The sequence below is a fragment of the Balaenoptera musculus genome, chromosome 11 (genome assembly GCF_009873245.2).
Source record: "Balaenoptera musculus isolate JJ_BM4_2016_0621 chromosome 11, mBalMus1.pri.v3, whole genome shotgun sequence".
Taxonomy (NCBI): domain Eukaryota; kingdom Metazoa; phylum Chordata; class Mammalia; order Artiodactyla; family Balaenopteridae; genus Balaenoptera; species Balaenoptera musculus.
The window spans coordinates 19,604,063-19,620,667 of NC_045795.1; the positions used below are offsets into that span (position 1 = coordinate 19,604,063).

At 36.9% G+C, this 16,605-nt stretch overlaps 1 protein-coding gene across 1 annotated transcript; it reads left to right on the forward strand.

Moving 5' to 3' along the window:
* Positions 1-3,240: 3,240 nt before the first annotated feature.
* GMNN (geminin DNA replication inhibitor) lies at positions 3,241-14,023 on the forward strand. The gene is made up of 7 exons (XM_036870787.1): positions 3,241-3,407; positions 5,589-5,643; positions 8,617-8,694; positions 9,432-9,579; positions 11,909-11,991; positions 12,298-12,408; positions 13,613-14,023. Exons 2-7 carry the CDS (start codon positions 5,596-5,598, stop codon positions 13,772-13,774), a joined length of 630 nt encoding a protein of 209 aa, XP_036726682.1. The 5' UTR covers positions 3,241-3,407; positions 5,589-5,595; the 3' UTR covers positions 13,775-14,023.
* Positions 14,024-16,605: the final 2,582 nt, after the last annotated feature.

Sequence of the window (16,605 nt, forward strand, 5' to 3'; positions counted from 1 at the left end):
AATTATTATTTGTTCCCCTTGGCAGTTTTCAGAAGGATAGAGATTATCATGTAAAAGTCAGGCAATTTCTGCACTCTGGCTGAAAACCTTGGGAATTCAGTTTAGCCTTAATAAATAATAACAAAATTTTAAAAGGTTCTATTGCTTTTCATTAACATTTTAATTTATCATTATTCTTTATACCATGCTAAATGATTCAGCTTTATTTTTCTATTATCCTACAGTATTGTGTTTCTTTCTTCCTTTCTCTTTCACAAACTGATAAATGCTCTTGGGCAAGATAAGAAGACACAGCCCTACAATGCCCAGCAACGGAGTCTGTGCTAAGCTACACGTGGCTAATAGAAAGATTACATTAAAATACCCATAATTTTTCAAAACTTGTACAGTGGAAGACTGCAATAAATTAAAGGATTATATATGAGTCAACATCTGCACTGCATAAACTTAACCCTATCAATACCCATGGCTTCTTACTAAAGATAAGACACTATATTTGGATGCCTAGAGAAAAATTCTGATTAAATGATTAACTACTTATAACTTTTTTCCAGATACCTGCAAAATTGTTTCCTTATAAATTGTTCTTCAAAAGCAATAGGAAAGGATACGGTGATTCCCTGGAGGTCCAGTGATTAGGACTCCGCACTTTCACTGCCGAGGACTCGAATTAGATCCCTGGTGGGGGAACTAAGATCCCACAAGCCACAAGCAACACGGCCAAAAAACAAACAAACAAAAAGCATATGTTTTGGAGACATTCCCCAGTACTTCGAGGGTTTGAGGAACCTTTGTCTCTTGAGAGAGGAATATTTTTAGAACCTCCCTCTTTCCACATGTGGACTTTGAGTCAGAAGATCTGAAGTCTCGGGCTTCCCTGGTGGCGCAGTGGTTGAGAATCTGCCTGCCAATGCAGGGGACACGGGTTCAAGCCCTGGTCTGGGAAGATCCCACATGCCACGGAGCAACTAGGCCCGTGAGCCACAACTACTGAGCCTGCACGTCTGGAGCCTGTGCTCCGCAACAAGAGAGGCCACGATAGTGAGAGGCCCGCGCACCGCGATGAAGAGTTGCCCCCGCTTGCCGCAACAAGAGAAAGCCCTCGCACAGAAACGAAGACCCAACACAGCCAAAAATAAATATAAAAATAAATAAACTAACTTAAAAAAAAAAATTAAAAAAAAAGATCTGAAGTCTCAGTCTACCACTGCCTAGTTGGGTGAGATCTTGGACTTGTGATTTAGCCTCTCAGTCTTATAAAAAAGGGAGTAGAAAACATTTGCCCTACATGGCTACTGAGAGGACTCAATGGGATAATGTACATTACGATAGTTTAGAGCAGCCAGGTGCCATGGAAATAAAATGTGAGACACAAATGTGAATCACATCTGTAATTACAATTTTTTCTGGTAGCCATATTAAAAAAATTAAAAGTGAAATTAATTTTAACAATATTTGTATTCAACCCAATATATCCAAAGTATTATTTCAACATGTAATCAATACAAAAAATTATGGAAACATTTTACATTCTACCTTTTTCACACTAAATCTTTGAAATTCGGTGTGTATTTTACATTATAGTACATTTCAGTGAAAACTAGACATATTTCAAGTGCTCAACAGCCGTCATGTGGCTGGTAGCCACCCAAATGAATAGCATAGGTAGATATCTGAATTAATTTGTCACATCAACTAGTTGATCATTTAGCAGGCAAAGCATAAGGGATCTTACCTAAGCTGGTGACATGGTGGTTGCAGACTCTGGGGGCTTCACAATTTTTCCTAAGGGAGGCATCATCTCCTTTGGTATGCTGAACTTAAAAAAAGTCAAATAACACTAAAATGTATAAAGTTAATGTCTCTCCACACCATTCCAAAACTAACCAGTACTATTAGCAACTACAGATAACATTTGGGGAGGTGTGCTTCATAAGATGTTTAAAAAATCAATTCTTTTATTGCCTCTAGATTTTCAACTATGATAACCTCTAAATTCTACCCCTCTGGTTTGGTTACCATTTTCATACAGAAGACATTTTTCTTTCCCAGCTTTTTAGTTCTGTTAAGAAATAACATTAGGTACTTTGCTTTATACAATACTTAGTACAGACTACCTGAATATAACTTTTCATATATTTTAAAATATATACTTACTATTTGGGCTCTTTTCATCAGTGATGCCTTTTTATCATGTGGCTGAATGAAGAAATTAGAAGTCAGATTTAGTTTTGACTGGCTGGTGTTTCAAAGTCAAATTACAAGGTCATCAAAATTCTTACTCGGAAACTCAGTTGTCTACTAACAGTTTTCAAATCAGTGGGTTGTTTCCTTTATTTGGAATTTATATTAAATGTTACATTTCACCCCAAAGAAAGCTAGATTTTGAGCGCTGTCAAAAAGAAATATGGTGGGGCGGGTGGCAGGAGGTGGGCACGCAGTGTCTGCAGGGTATACAGCTGAGAAAGCATTTCCTAAAGGCGGTGCTGTGCGTAGTTAGTAGATAAATATTTCCTTCCTTCTGAGAATGATAATCCTATGAAAAGTTAAGAAATGGGAAAACAGACTTGTATTAATAGCTATGGTAGGTGTAAACAAAAGATTTAACAAGACTCCAGTAAACCGAAATGTACTATGCCCACAAAGAAAGTTGAGAAATTTGTAAAACGACTTAAAGGAAAAAAAAAAGCTAGACGTAATTATTATTAAGGCTTTCCTGCTCCTTCAAATTGCAATGGCAGTTGTTTTCCCGGCGCCCAGAACAGTACTTGGTACGTACTAGATGCTCAGTGAACAGCAGGATTCATTGCAGGATTATGCCTTCCGGCACTACTACCGCACCACAATGTAGTCAAAATACAAAAAGCCAAAACATAAAAGCTCTTAATACAATTAGGAGTCCGCGGAACGAGGATTTTACAGAAAAATAAGCCGTACTACATATACAATATTTTGTTCTCCCAGTGTTTACAACTAGTGGGGGCAGGTCTTTTCCCCGCTTGTAAAAGTCAAAAAAAAAAAAAAAAAAGGATTCCACTCTGAAGCGAAGTTCCGAGCACGGGTCAGAGGGCAGGATCCGAGGACTCTAAACAATCAAGTAGGAGAAGCCCCAGGCTATTCCAGCCCAAACACACGCTACTTCCACCACGCAGGCGCAGGAAGGGGCGGAGCCGAAGAGAGCGGAGCCGAGAGGCGATTCGCCGGATTCGGATGGCCCCGCCCTCCGCCTCGTGTCAGGCGATCACGTGGCCGTCTAGGGCCGAAGGGCGTAGTTCTAGTCTTTTACAGCCGCGCGCGGAAACCTTCCTGCGGCTGCGGGGACGAACGCGTATTGCCTGTGGACCCCACGCGAGGCGCCGCAGCCACAACTACGTGCGTTCGCTACGAGGATTGCCCGCTTCCATCCAGTAAGTGTGAGAGAGGTGGCCGGAGTGGGTCCGCAGGGGCTGCTAGACCAGCCGCTTTGGGCTCCCACCGGCCGGAAGTCGGGTACTCCTGTGACAGCTGCCGGGCCGCTGCCGGGGTCTAAGTGAAGGGGCTGTTGAACGGTCACAGGAGCTGGGACGGGGAGGGATGTGAGGCTCGGGGCTGCCCCGTTGGTTGGATCGGTTTTGGCGCGCTGTCCCGTCCGCGCTCTCTATTGGCTGGCGGGCGCAGTCCCTGTGGCGCGCTCGGCGGTTGGAGGGCCCGGGCGCGCAGCACCGCATCTTCTGCCCAGGTTTTGGTTTCTGGGTCTCTGTCCGTAGGACGAGCTGGCGGGGTCGCGGGGCGGTTTGTGTGCAGCTGGTTGGTGTGAGGGCCTCAGCCTGGGCGTGCCTGGCTGTCGGGATGAGGCGGAACATCCACCCTCTTGACCAGTAGTTAACTGGCGGTGATCCAAGGGGGTCTGCAAACTGGGTTTATGGGACAAGGTCCCTGAATTCTGCGTCCCCCGTAAAAAAAAAAAAATTGAACTTGCTGACACTTGGTTTCACCAGTTTATCAGGATTTCCTTGGACCCAGTCCTATGCCAGAGTTTTCAATCTAGTTGTTTAAAAGAGCTAGAGAATAAAAAGTAAGGACGCAAGGTTTCTGGCGGGAGTGTGATGAACAAGTGAAGGATTAGACTTGATCCGTGGCTTTCAACTTTTTAAATCTGGACATGTACTAAAGCACATTTTTTACATCGCAGTTTAGGATGCAACCCTCCAACTAAATTAGAACCTTCACTAAGCAGTATTTATTTCTCATATGCCTTGCACTCTGATGTTTTCTCGTCTGTTTAGTTACATTTTTCTAAACAACCACTGAGTGATTTTGGAATCCCAGGCTGCAACCCGCAGTTTGAAAATCATTGCCCTGGCTCAGCTCGACCAGCATTTGCTTAATATTAAATAGAATAGAAAATAGGGTGCGTCACACAATTAGATTTTCTTTCCTAAACATTTTCGTTTGCGTTTGTTTGTGCTAGGGCACAGTGTAAAGTGTATTCACATGGGATGGGTCATAGTCAAAGTGTAAAAGCCACTGCACTGGGTAAAGAAAGGCATGCCACAGAAATCAGGGAGATCTGTCTGAGGGAGAGACATGGCTGGGGAGTTCAAAGTTGGGTTTGGAGTGAGTCCGGCCCAGTGGTGTGGTTACATAGCCCTTTGTCTCTTGCTCCCTTTTCTTTGCTTCCAGCAGTGTCTCAGTTCATGATGGTGGTTAAACATTCCCTACAAATGTAAATGCATAATCTTATTTGATTGGATATTAAATCACTATTAAGTTATTGCTGGTTACCAGAGCCAAGTTTATTATAGCTTAAATCTGCCTTTGAAACAGCAGAGTTAGGATGCTGCTGTTGACTTGGACACACCCAAGTATCTGTGTTTTGCTTTTCCTGGTGACTGTTTTTCAGATCTTTTTTTTAAAATTTATTTATTTAATTTTGGCTGTGTTGGGTCTTCGTTGCTGTGCGGGGGGGGGCTTTCTCTCGTTGAGGGGAGTGGAGGCTACTCTTCACTGTGGTGCATGTGCTTCTCATTACAGTAGCTTCTCTTGTTACGGAGTATGGGCCCTAGGTGTGTGGGCTTCAGTAGTTACGGCACGTGGGCTCAGTAGTTGTGGCTCGCGGGCTCTAGAGCGCAGGCTCAGTAGTTGTGGCACATGGGCTTAGCTGCTCCATGGCATGTGGGATCTTCCCAGACCAGGGCTCAAACTTGTGTCCCCTGCATTGGCAGGCGGATTCTTAACCACTGTGCTACCAGGAAAGTCCCGTTTTTCAGATCTTTGAGAGTCCTGTATTTAATCCAGGACACCGTCACGTTTTGTAAGTTTGTTTAGAATACAGATTTTCCCTTTTGTAGCAATGTTTTTCCAGCCAGAATTATTGTATATGTGTGTATAAAGTAAAGATATTAAGAGTCATTAGCTTTAGTCACTTGTCATTGACAGGGCTGAGTTTGAGTACAGTGAGAAAAGATAGGTCCATCATTTTTTATTGCTATGATTTTTAAATTTTTATTTTTATGATTGTACTTTCAACAACAACAAAAAACTAGGTTTCACTTTCTGATGCAGACCATATTCTGTTTTTGAATTACTAATCTTCTGTTCTTCACTAGGTGTATAATGAATCACAGTATGAAGCAGAAACAAGGAATCCAAGAGAATGTAAAGGTATGTGATGCAATCACTTTAATTTGTTATAGAAAGCATGTAGTAAGATGTTTTTTGACATAATTTAGTCAAATTTAACCTGAATATAATTTCTATGAACGTTGAGTTAATCAGTTTTTAGTCTGAGGACAAGTAACAATAGAGAACTGTTTAAAAATTAATTACGGTTGAATGTTAAGTTTTCTGATCCACATACATGGGATGTCTTTCCATTTATTTAGGTCTTCTTTACATTCTTTCAACAATGTTTTGTTGAAAGAAAAAAGTTTCAACAAAGTTTTTGGAGTTTTTTGAGTTTTTCACTTTTTTGTTAAATTTTTTCCTAAGTATTTTATTCTTTGTAATGCTGTTGTAGCTGGAATCATTTCCTTAATTAAATTTTTGGGGTGCTCATTGTCACGGTATAGAAGTACTATTGATTTTTGTATCTTGATCTTGTATCTTGCAACCTTGCTAAACTTGTTTATTCTAATAGTTTTTTAGTAGATTCCTTAGGATTTTCTATATACAAGAAATGCTTTGTTTCTACTTTTAGTACATTTCATGAAATGATTTTATTAAAATCCTTTTTGTGTATCTTCAGATTAGTGTCTTTGACCACAGAGACACAGTTTGCATTATATTGCATATATTTCCAGGGTACATCATGCTCATTACCATCTAACTTGCTCATTTTGCCACACTTTTTGAATCCCCGTGTTATACTGTCACTGGAAATCTTGTTCCAAATGTTTATTCTTATAACAATAAAGACAGAGCTTAATTTTGAGTTTGTAATTTTGACTGGCTTCGCTCTTAAGGTTCTAAATGAATTTACAACTTAGCTAGGAGGTCTTGCCACACAACTTAGACTATATGTATTCTCAGGATTCCTGGGAATGAGACTACATTGTCAGGAAAGTGTACCAGTTTCCAGATTTAAATTAAATAGTATAAATAAAAGCCTTTTTGTAAGTGATAGCAGGTGCTTTTTGATAGGTTGTTATGTTTACCTTGCCTTAGTATCTTCCTTACATTATTTTTCGTGAATAATACTTTGCATCGATAATTTGTGAATTTTATTCCATCAGCTTTCATAAAGGGTGATGGCATCTTCCCACTGTGCTTTGTATGTGTGTGTTTTTAAACTTTTTATTATGAAAATTTTTAAATATTCAAACATAGAGTCAATAGTATAATCTCATTTTACTTCCCCCATTTTCAACAATTATCAGTGTATGGCCAGTCTTGTTTCATCTCCATCTCCATTCACTCCCCCTTTCCTCCACTGAATCAAATCCCAGACAAATAATTTATGTAATTTCAGCAGATTCTAACAGTTAAAAGAGAAGTCTAATATTTACTATCTATAGTACAACTATCTGGGATATAAAAGGATCTGGGTTCTGTTTGGTTCTGGTTCTGCCTCCAAAACTGTGACGTTGGGTGAGTTATTTAGCATCTCAGCCTCAGTTTACTCATCTGTAAAATGAGGGAGTTGGACTGAAACTAGGTCTGTAAGAGTACATTTTAGGAGTTCATCGATTCCTTGCCAATTGTACACAAAATTCTGTGTGAGTATGCTCTTTTTTTTGAGGGGGTTCATAGAATCTCAAATTGTTTTCTAAAAAGATTACGACTCAATATATAAGAACCTTTCTGGCTGTAAAGAACTTATTATTCTAATGCATGATCTGTATGAATAAAATGATCATAGCAATATTACATTTGGATGGCTGGATTCTATAAAGCTTACAGTTGTGAAAGTTAAATCTTGGAAGTGGTCATTTAGCTGGCTTCTTTGGCCTTTATGAGTAGCAAGCATTTAAATAAATTAACACCTCCTATTATTAAGGTTCCAAAGTTGTATTTTCTTCTATTTGTCTGGAGACTGTTGACTAATCTATAATCTAAATTATATCTGAAATGTTGGTGTAATATTTGTTCTCACAGTAGCCAGCATTTGTTCTTCAGTTAAATAGTGAGATAATAATCAGCAGTAGAAACTTTACCGTGGGAAAGGTGAACTCTAGTCCTGTGAAGTACAGTGTGGAATTAGTAACTTTCTCACGCTGCTTTGGTGTCATGTTCTTGCTGACCTTGTTTGAGTATTCACCATTGTTTGCCATCCCGTGGTGGCAGTATAACTAATCATTTTTTGCAAAAATAGAGAGACCTTTTAGATCAGGAAATATACAGGAAGGTATTTACATATTACAAGGAAACCAATTTTTTTTCAAAAACAATAGCTTGTGCATTTTAGAGTGTTTGTATGCCTCAAGCACTGACATGTTCTCTGTCTGCTAATGAATGGGCTTGAAGCAAAACTGTTTCTACAGTCAGGTAAAGGTTGAAGGGGGGGAAGCGGGTCTTCTTACATGTGTAATATTCTTTAAAGTGATATTCTTTTGGTGGATTCATATAAATGTGTTAGGGACTATTCGCAATTTAAAGGAAGCCTGAGATGAATCCTTTTGATTAGGGGAAAGAAGTATTTTGCAGTATAAATAATTAACCTTTTCCTCCAATTTACCTTTTTTGTGGGTAGCATTAAATGTTATGATGTTTGGTAAATTTCTAGTTTCTGTGTAGAAGATCTTTTTAAGAGGGAATACAAATATTCCTGTTTTACTGGAATTTCATCATATATGGTTTGGAGTATTAGAACTTAATGTTATATTTTTGTTTTAACTAAACAAATGACTACATGACTATAGCAAGAACATATATTGAAATGGAAGAAGAGCTACTTGTTTGTGTCAAGTTTGGGTAATGTGATTTATTCTTAGAATTTCTTCAAACTTTATTATAATTTTAGGGAAATAATAAGCTTGCTAGTTGACCAAATCGTATGTAGCATTATAAAATTATATAGCAGATCAAACATTAGTGTCCTTAGCAGTTTTTTTTCTTTTGTAAATTATGGTAGGATTAAGATGGTAACAATCCATATAGGAACTTAGTAACCAGATAATTCATTATCTTGACTTTCAGAGTAGTCCTGTTCCAAGAAGAACTCTGAAGATGATTCAGCCTTCTACGGCTGGATCGCTAGTCGGAAGAGAAAATGAGGTGTGTATTATTGAGCTAGAATGGGGTACAGATGATGCTACCTTTACATTAAAAACATTTCAAAGAGTTCCTTGGTCAGAAATACCTAAGTCATTGAAATTTGGAAATAATTTAAGGATAACAATTGTATATTCCCCACAAAAGTGGTTTTTGTTTTAATTTTTCAATTTAGGAAGTTCAAAATTGGTATGAATACCTGTAGTAGAACTGGGATAATGTAATAAGTTATAAGTTAACCTATAGGCATAATGCTTGATTTTTGTTTTTAAGAATAAAATGTTAGATTCAATCATTTACCCCTGTATGTAAATGATGAAATCATGGATGAGGGTTTCTAGACTTCTGCAGGTTGAAAATAGTGCCTTTCCATGGTACTGAATCATTTAAATAATAAAAATAAATTCAGCTAAGCCTTAGACTCAAGTCTAATTCAGAATAGTTGATGTAAATAAAATTCCTAAAATATAACTATACATTTTGGTAGAGTTTTGAATTGTGTAATTTCTTAAAAGGGCCAAAGATATCAGAAAGAGATATGAGTGCTTTTGTTTTTTTAAAATCTTTATTGGAATATAATTGCTTTACAATGGTGTGTTAGTTTCTGCTTTATAACAAAGTGAATCAGCTCTACATATATCCCCATATCTGAGTGCTTTAGTTTTAATTCATAAGAGACTAAACCGCTTAGCTTTCTTGTTCATTAAACAAAATGACTGATGTATATATTTTCATTATAGTTGGTTAAAAGCTTGTCCAAACGGAAACATTGGAATGACCAGTTAATATCTAAGACTTCCAGCTCTGGAGTTGTTACTGACCCAGAACATAGTGAAAATAAAAATCTTGGAGGCGTCACCCAAGAAGCATTTGATCTTATGATTACAGGTATGGAAAAAAAAAATGTGTGTGTGTGTGTGTGTGTATATATATATATATGGCTTTTATCTTAAATTTTTTAATTATAATAAGGGTAAATATTATTTGTTGTACTGTTATGAACTCTGCCCACAGCTCTTAATTTATTATTTTACTTTTATGTTTTTGGTAATGTAAGGTTTTTTATGGTGTAAATATATAAAACAGTGTACATTTGGGCAGGTCCTACTGTTTGGTAAGATCCATATATGGATGAAATATTAAAGAAAAGGAAAGTGATTAATATGGCAGCTCTGATATTGGAAATAGTCTTTTCAGAAGAAAAATGTCTAGAGATAGTGAATTTGAAGAAAAGATACCAGGAGAATGAAATAAGGGAACAGTAGGAATAATAAAGGGAGTAAAGATGAATGAGAAGCATGTGCCTATAATAAATACTAGTTTTTAATGGCAGTGGAAATCAGAAGAGGAAGTTAATGATGTTTTATAAGTATTATGGAAGGTGATTACTTCTGTCCTAATCATGGGTCATTATTACTGAGGAAAATAATTGAGCCTAGAGAAGTTAATTGTCTTACTCAAGGTTATAGTGACATTTGGGCTCATTTTGAGTCCCCTGAGGACAGTGAGGGGAAAAATAAGTAAGACAGTGGGATTTCATTTATTGGGTTGGCCAAAAAGTTTGTTCAGGTTTTTCTGTAAGATGTTAAAACCCGAATGAACCTTTTGGCCAACCCAATAGAAAGGTTGACTGCATACAAATAAAGAAGCTCTAATAATAATATAGAATAAACAACAGGATTTGTGACGCTTATATCTGATTTGGCTAAAATTAATGAAGATTGGTGGGAAAAAAACACTAAAGTTAAATACGGAAATAAACAACTCAACTATACATTATATTGCTAACATACCACATAGATGAAAAACATTAATCCATGCAACTTGAACACAGAACTCTGACTGTAGACCCTCAGAGGGCTATACTGTGAGGATTAAAAGAACTACAAAGAAATCTTGAATTTAATTTTTGTTGGCAGTGGTACTGGTGTAGTAGCAGTTTGGGAAAAAATTTGTGTATATTTTAGGATTGAGCAAATGAGTAATATGTTGATATTGTTGGGTCCATGGTATGGTTAAGGGAGATACAGTATGTAATGGGGAAGGAAAGGAAGAACTCTGTTGTGGAACTGGAATTGGGAGTGTTGGTGTAAACTGATGATTTTTTAAAAAGAACCTTTCCTAACTCTGCCAATGAAAAGAGCCCAGAAACAAATGACACCCGAATAATAAGAAGCACAGTCGCATTCAGTTCTTGGTTTGTAAACACTATTCTCCACTAAAGCTCCCTGGAGAAATGGCTGCTTCCAGGACCGGGGCAGGGAAACTACAGAGTGAGCTTGGAATCTCTTGTGTTAGAAAATACGGAAGTACTCAAAACCTGATGGACACTGGTTAAAACGAGGAGTCTGCTTGAACGGATCCCCCCTGGCTAAATTTGGGAAAGTTTGAGCATCAAAATGAATAATGACAAGAATGGATTATAATACATTGAATTAAAAAAGAATACATGAATCCATACTGGTAATTTTCTTTTGAATTGGGGTAGGGAAAGTTCTTTTACAGAATAATGCCAACTACTAAATGTAGAAGGAACAAGAAACATCAGTGGAGGTAAAATTGGGTGAAAGGTTGTTAGGGAACTGGATATTAATACCACAGACTCAAAAATTTTACTCCATAGATCATTTATTTGTTACTAAAGGAAAAAAGTATCTTTACAAGGGAGAAATCATCTTAATCAAGTGATCAAATTTAACATCTCCAGTATTGTGACCAATTAGTATGTGCTTCTTTGGTGATACACTGAGAAGGATACAACATTCTTACAGTGTTCCTGCCAACTTGTGTAGCTTGAATTTAATCATGGAAATGGACAAATCCAAATTTAAGGACAGTGTCAAAATAATTGATCTGGACTTTTCACAAATGTGAATGTTAAACAAATTAGAAAATATGAACACACAAAGCAAATGTTGCAAACACCTTTAACAATCTAGGTGAAAGTTATATGTGCATTGTACTTGTGTTGCAATTCCTTTGAAGGGACTGAAATCTTCAAATTGTTGGGAAAAATAAGAGAAAAAAACTGATTTGGCTTTCTAACTTTAATTTTTTTAAAAATGGGTATTACTAAGTACTGAATGAGAATGTAAATTTTTAAAAAATAGACAAAAAAGTTATTGGTTTTTTTTTTTTTTTTTTTAGTTATTGGGTTTTTACAGCAGTATATAACAGTAATGATTTTCAAAGTTACATGTAAAACAATTTATTTTAGAAAATCCATCCTCTCAATATTGGAAAGAAGTGGCGGAAGAACGGAGGAAGGCTCTCTATGAAGCACTTAAGGAAAATGAGAAAGTATGTACTGAATATAATTTGTGGAATTTTTAAACATTCCAGGATTATTTTCTTTCTGCTGCCCAGGATATTTTATTAGAGCAATATAAACTAGCTTTAATGTTGTCTTAATAAAGATTTAATTAGGCAACTCTGTTACCAGAACTATTATACAAAAAGAAGCCTTTTGTGTTGAGAGCCAAAGACAGCACCTTTGTTAGGAACTTTGTGCTAAATGTGTGTCAGCTATATACTTGGAGGCATATAATTTGGTTTATAGCATAGCAAGTCTATGAAAAACTGAACTTTTTGATTTATGTCACATAGCTTCATAAAGAAATTGAACAAAAGGACAATGAAATTGCCCGCCTGAAGAAGGAGAATAAGGAATTGGCAGAAGTAGCAGAACATGTACAGTATATGGCGGAGATAATAGAGGTAGGTATTTTAACATTCACCTGATTCAGAGGCATCTATTTTTCTATAAAGTTGAGGCAGTAGTGTGATCAGAAAGTGTTTGGGCTCTAGAATGAGATTTCCTGGGTTTGAGTCCTAGCCCCCTGCCTAGCACCATTAAGTTTGAGTCAAACAGGTTATTTATCCTGTCAGGGCTCCATTTTCCTCATTTATAAAATGGGAGTAATAGTGCCTACCTTTATAGGCTTGCTATGAGAATAACAAGTAGAGAATAGGTAGAAAATTGAGAGAATTGCGTATACATAGTGAGAGCTCAATAATTGTTAGATGCTATTATTATGAAGCAAAAAACCACTTATTTTCTTGTAACAGTATAGAAAGGAATTAACTTACATCTGAAAAACATATGGAAAATTATATTTCACAGTTGTCAAATTTTCAGACAAGTTGTTTTTTTTAAATTTTTATTGGAGTATAGTTGATTTAGAGCGTTGTGTTAGTTTCAGGTGTACAGCAAAGTGAATCAGATATATATATATATATCTCCAGACAGTTTTTAATTTAACTATAATGCCAATGAGATACTACTGTCATTTATAAAACTGGTAATTGGTGTACGAAATAACTTTGGTCGTCTTATCTGACTTTTTTTTTTAATTTGGCAGTAGCTAATGTGTTTATAAGAATTAGCCTGATGACTGTTACCAGTCTTAAAAAATAGGTCTTAAACTTATTCATGTCTGCAAAAAATCATCTTGCTGTTGGGAAGGACATCTTTCAAATCAAAACTTTTCTTGTACTGAATTTCTGCCGTACATTTTAGCGCCATGACAGAACTCACATTTGAAGTTTTCATTTGGAAGTACTGTAGTAGCTCTCTAACTGCCATGGAAGTATTAATCCAAAGCAGATGGGAAATTAGGAAACCTGGTCCTTTACTGTAGATAGTTGGAGAAGTACTGATTTAAATTGTATTCTGAAAGCATGCGAGTACTTAGAAAAAAAAATAAGCAAACTTTTAAACACTGTGACTTTGCAGAAATATGATCTAACATGGCTAGCACTTTGATCTAACAAACACTTGACTGCTTGTAAGTGAATTTAACATAGAGACATTATGAAATGAAACCTCATTACAACATTGAGGGTCAGTTATATCAGCATACTGATAATGAGCTTGGATTGTAAAGTTTTTACAATAAATTATTGGTTTATTCTTTACAAGAGACTGAATCAAGAACCTCTGGATAACTTTGAATCACCGGATAGTCAGGAATTTGATTCTGAAGAGGAAACTGGTGAGGATTCTGAAGTAGAAGACTCAGAAATTGGTACATGTGCTGAAGAAGTTGTCTCTTCCTCTACAGATGCAAAACCGTGTGTGTGAAATTCAGTAATATTGACTCTTGAGAAATATACTGCCAACGTTCACCTCCACTGTAGTTCTTTGTAGCAGAGCAAATAACTTTATAATGAAAACTTGGACTCAGACTTCCTTGTTTGTATCCTGGGGCCCTATTATTGTATTAAAATACAAATACTATGTATTTTTAATCTATGGTGTTTTGTGTAAATAGCATTTTCTCAGTTGTCAGACATGACTTGTGTATATGATAAATAAACTTCATTCTGTTGAGCTTTGTGTATATCTTGAAGAATGAAGTATAAGGAGTCTGGGTAGAAAATTTGTCTATTTCTGTGCTTTTGTTTTGTTTCCTTTCTAATCTGCTAGCTTGGAGGAAACAAGGGGAAAATGAATTCTCCCTCTTTAGACTGAGATAGCTGAGGTCTTACCTCGTAAACCTGGTTGCACCTCAAGCTCACTGGAGGGAATGTTGATGATTTCTAGACCCCACGCCCAGGTAATCTAACCCAGTAGGAGTGTGAGCATCTAGAGGCAAAGGCTCCCCAAGTGAATCTGAGAAGCCAAGTAAAGGCTGGTATGATCATACTCTTCTTGGAAGCTTAAAATGTTGGGGTGGTGTTGGTAGTCCTCTAGAGAAGCAAAGTGGGGAGCAGATGAAGAGATGCATGAATAGCTAAGGGTTCTGAAACTTTCTATTTGCACATTTCACATACTGGTATAGACAAAGTATGTATATTGAAGGAATATGAAGTAAGAGTAGGGTGAAATTAAGGATTTCTCATATGGACTGTTCTGAAGGAAGAAAAGGACAAAATAAAGGGAAATTGTTGGCAAAGCATACAGCATTGGGATTAAGTTCTGTGGAAAGCATACAAGAAGCTTTGTATAAATTGGCAATAAAGAGCAGTGTCAAGCTTTAAAGGATTACTTTAGGCAAGTTATTCTTATAGAACTTTAATTTTCTTATCTCTGATATTAAGTCCACCTCTGTTTTTGTGAGAATTAAAACCTTTCCTAGAGTGCCTGAACTAAATGCTTAAATAAATGGAAACTATTATTAATCTATAGCAACGCTGTCCAATAAAGTTTCCTGGGATGCTGGAACTGAGTTGTCCAGTATAATAACCACGTAGCCATATATGGCTTTTGAGCACAAAATGTGGCTAGTATGAATGGGGAACTAACATTTTAATTTTTAAAATTTTAATTTATATTTAAAGAGCCATGTGAGGTCAGTGGCTACTGTATTAGTGCAGCTGTGTATGTTTTAGATTTGGGCCATCAGCCTAAAGAAAGAGGAGAGCTAAGTAGAATAGGATGACTTGGCAAATAGAAAGTATTTCTGGAAAATGTCAAAAATGGATTGCCAGGATTTGATGGCAGGGAGCAAAAGAGGAAGGAATTGAAGAGGGTTTTAAAATTTAATGTCAGAGCTAAAATTATTAATCTTCCAGAAGAAAATATTGGAGAAAATTTTAGTGACCTTGGATTTGGTAAAGATTTCTCAAAAAAGGACACAAAAATCACGAATTATACCATAAATCAGACTGCATAAACATCAAAAACTTCTCTTTGAAAGACTTTTAAGAGAATGGAAAGACAGGCCACAGACTGGGAGAAAATACTTGCAAAATATACCCAACACAGGGTTTCTATCTATAAAGAACTTACTACTCATTAAGTAGACAACCTTATTTTTTATATAGAGGAAAGATTTGGACACTTGCAAAGCATATGTACAGATAGCAAATAAGCACGTGAAAAGATGGCAACACAGTCCTTAGGGAAGTACAAATTAAACCTACAGTGAGATGCTGTTATGTGCCCATCAGAACGGCTGACGTTTGAAAAACAAAACTTGACCATACCGAGTGTTAAGGATGTGAAGCAACTGGGACTGTCCGGCAGTGCTGGTGGCAATGTTAAATGCCACAGATGCTATCGAACTGTTCAGCAATTTCTTAAAAGTTAAACATACACATTCTGTATGATCCGGCCGTTCTACTCCTAGGTATTTACCTAAGAGAAATGAAAGCATATGTCCACATGAAGATTAGCAAATAAAGCCCTTGTGCTCAAAGTCTTATCGTGGGTTTGCTTGTAAGAAAATCCAAATGTTGGAGAGAGATGAGCTTACAAGGGACAGCAAAGGAAAACAGTAACCATTTGTTGTTAGAATTTTGGTAAGCGATTTTAAAATCGTAGCATAAAAATGCCTCAAGGCCCAAATCTGAACCTCTGTTTCTCATCAGAGGCCTGGCATTATTTGACTCTTCAAACTACGTTCATGAATTACTTTGAGGAAAAATTAAAATTCAATTTAAAAAGCACTTGAAAAAAGTAATTTGTGACCGTGACCCAGTTTCTAAAGGGGACTTATGATTTCCGACCCTTATTCTCCCACTGTAAACTGAATTCTAGTTTGAGAAACTCTGCGTTAACACAATTCACAAAATCCACAAAGGATGAAAAGATAACAGTTGCTCAGTAGAACACAGCGTTTCCCGGTTTAAGTTTTGAGAAAATTGCCCCCAAGAGCCTCATGAATCCACGTGATGTGATTAGCATCCCTAACAACATTCCTGTAATAAATACAAGCAAGGATCACGGACCTACACTACTTTTTTTACAGGCCCCTCAGTGAAAGGTAGAAGCGCAACGCTAAAGTAAGCTTAGTCAAGGCAAGTCTGTGAAATAGGAAAGTACATAGTTCAATCTATGAGGGCTCTGACTTAAGCTAGAGGCAAATGTTAATGTAGTTAGAGACACAAACAGGTACACATCCTGTAAGCACTTCTCCGTAAACATTTTTTGTAACAAAGCTTTTGATGAGGCTGGGCAGTACAAAAGTC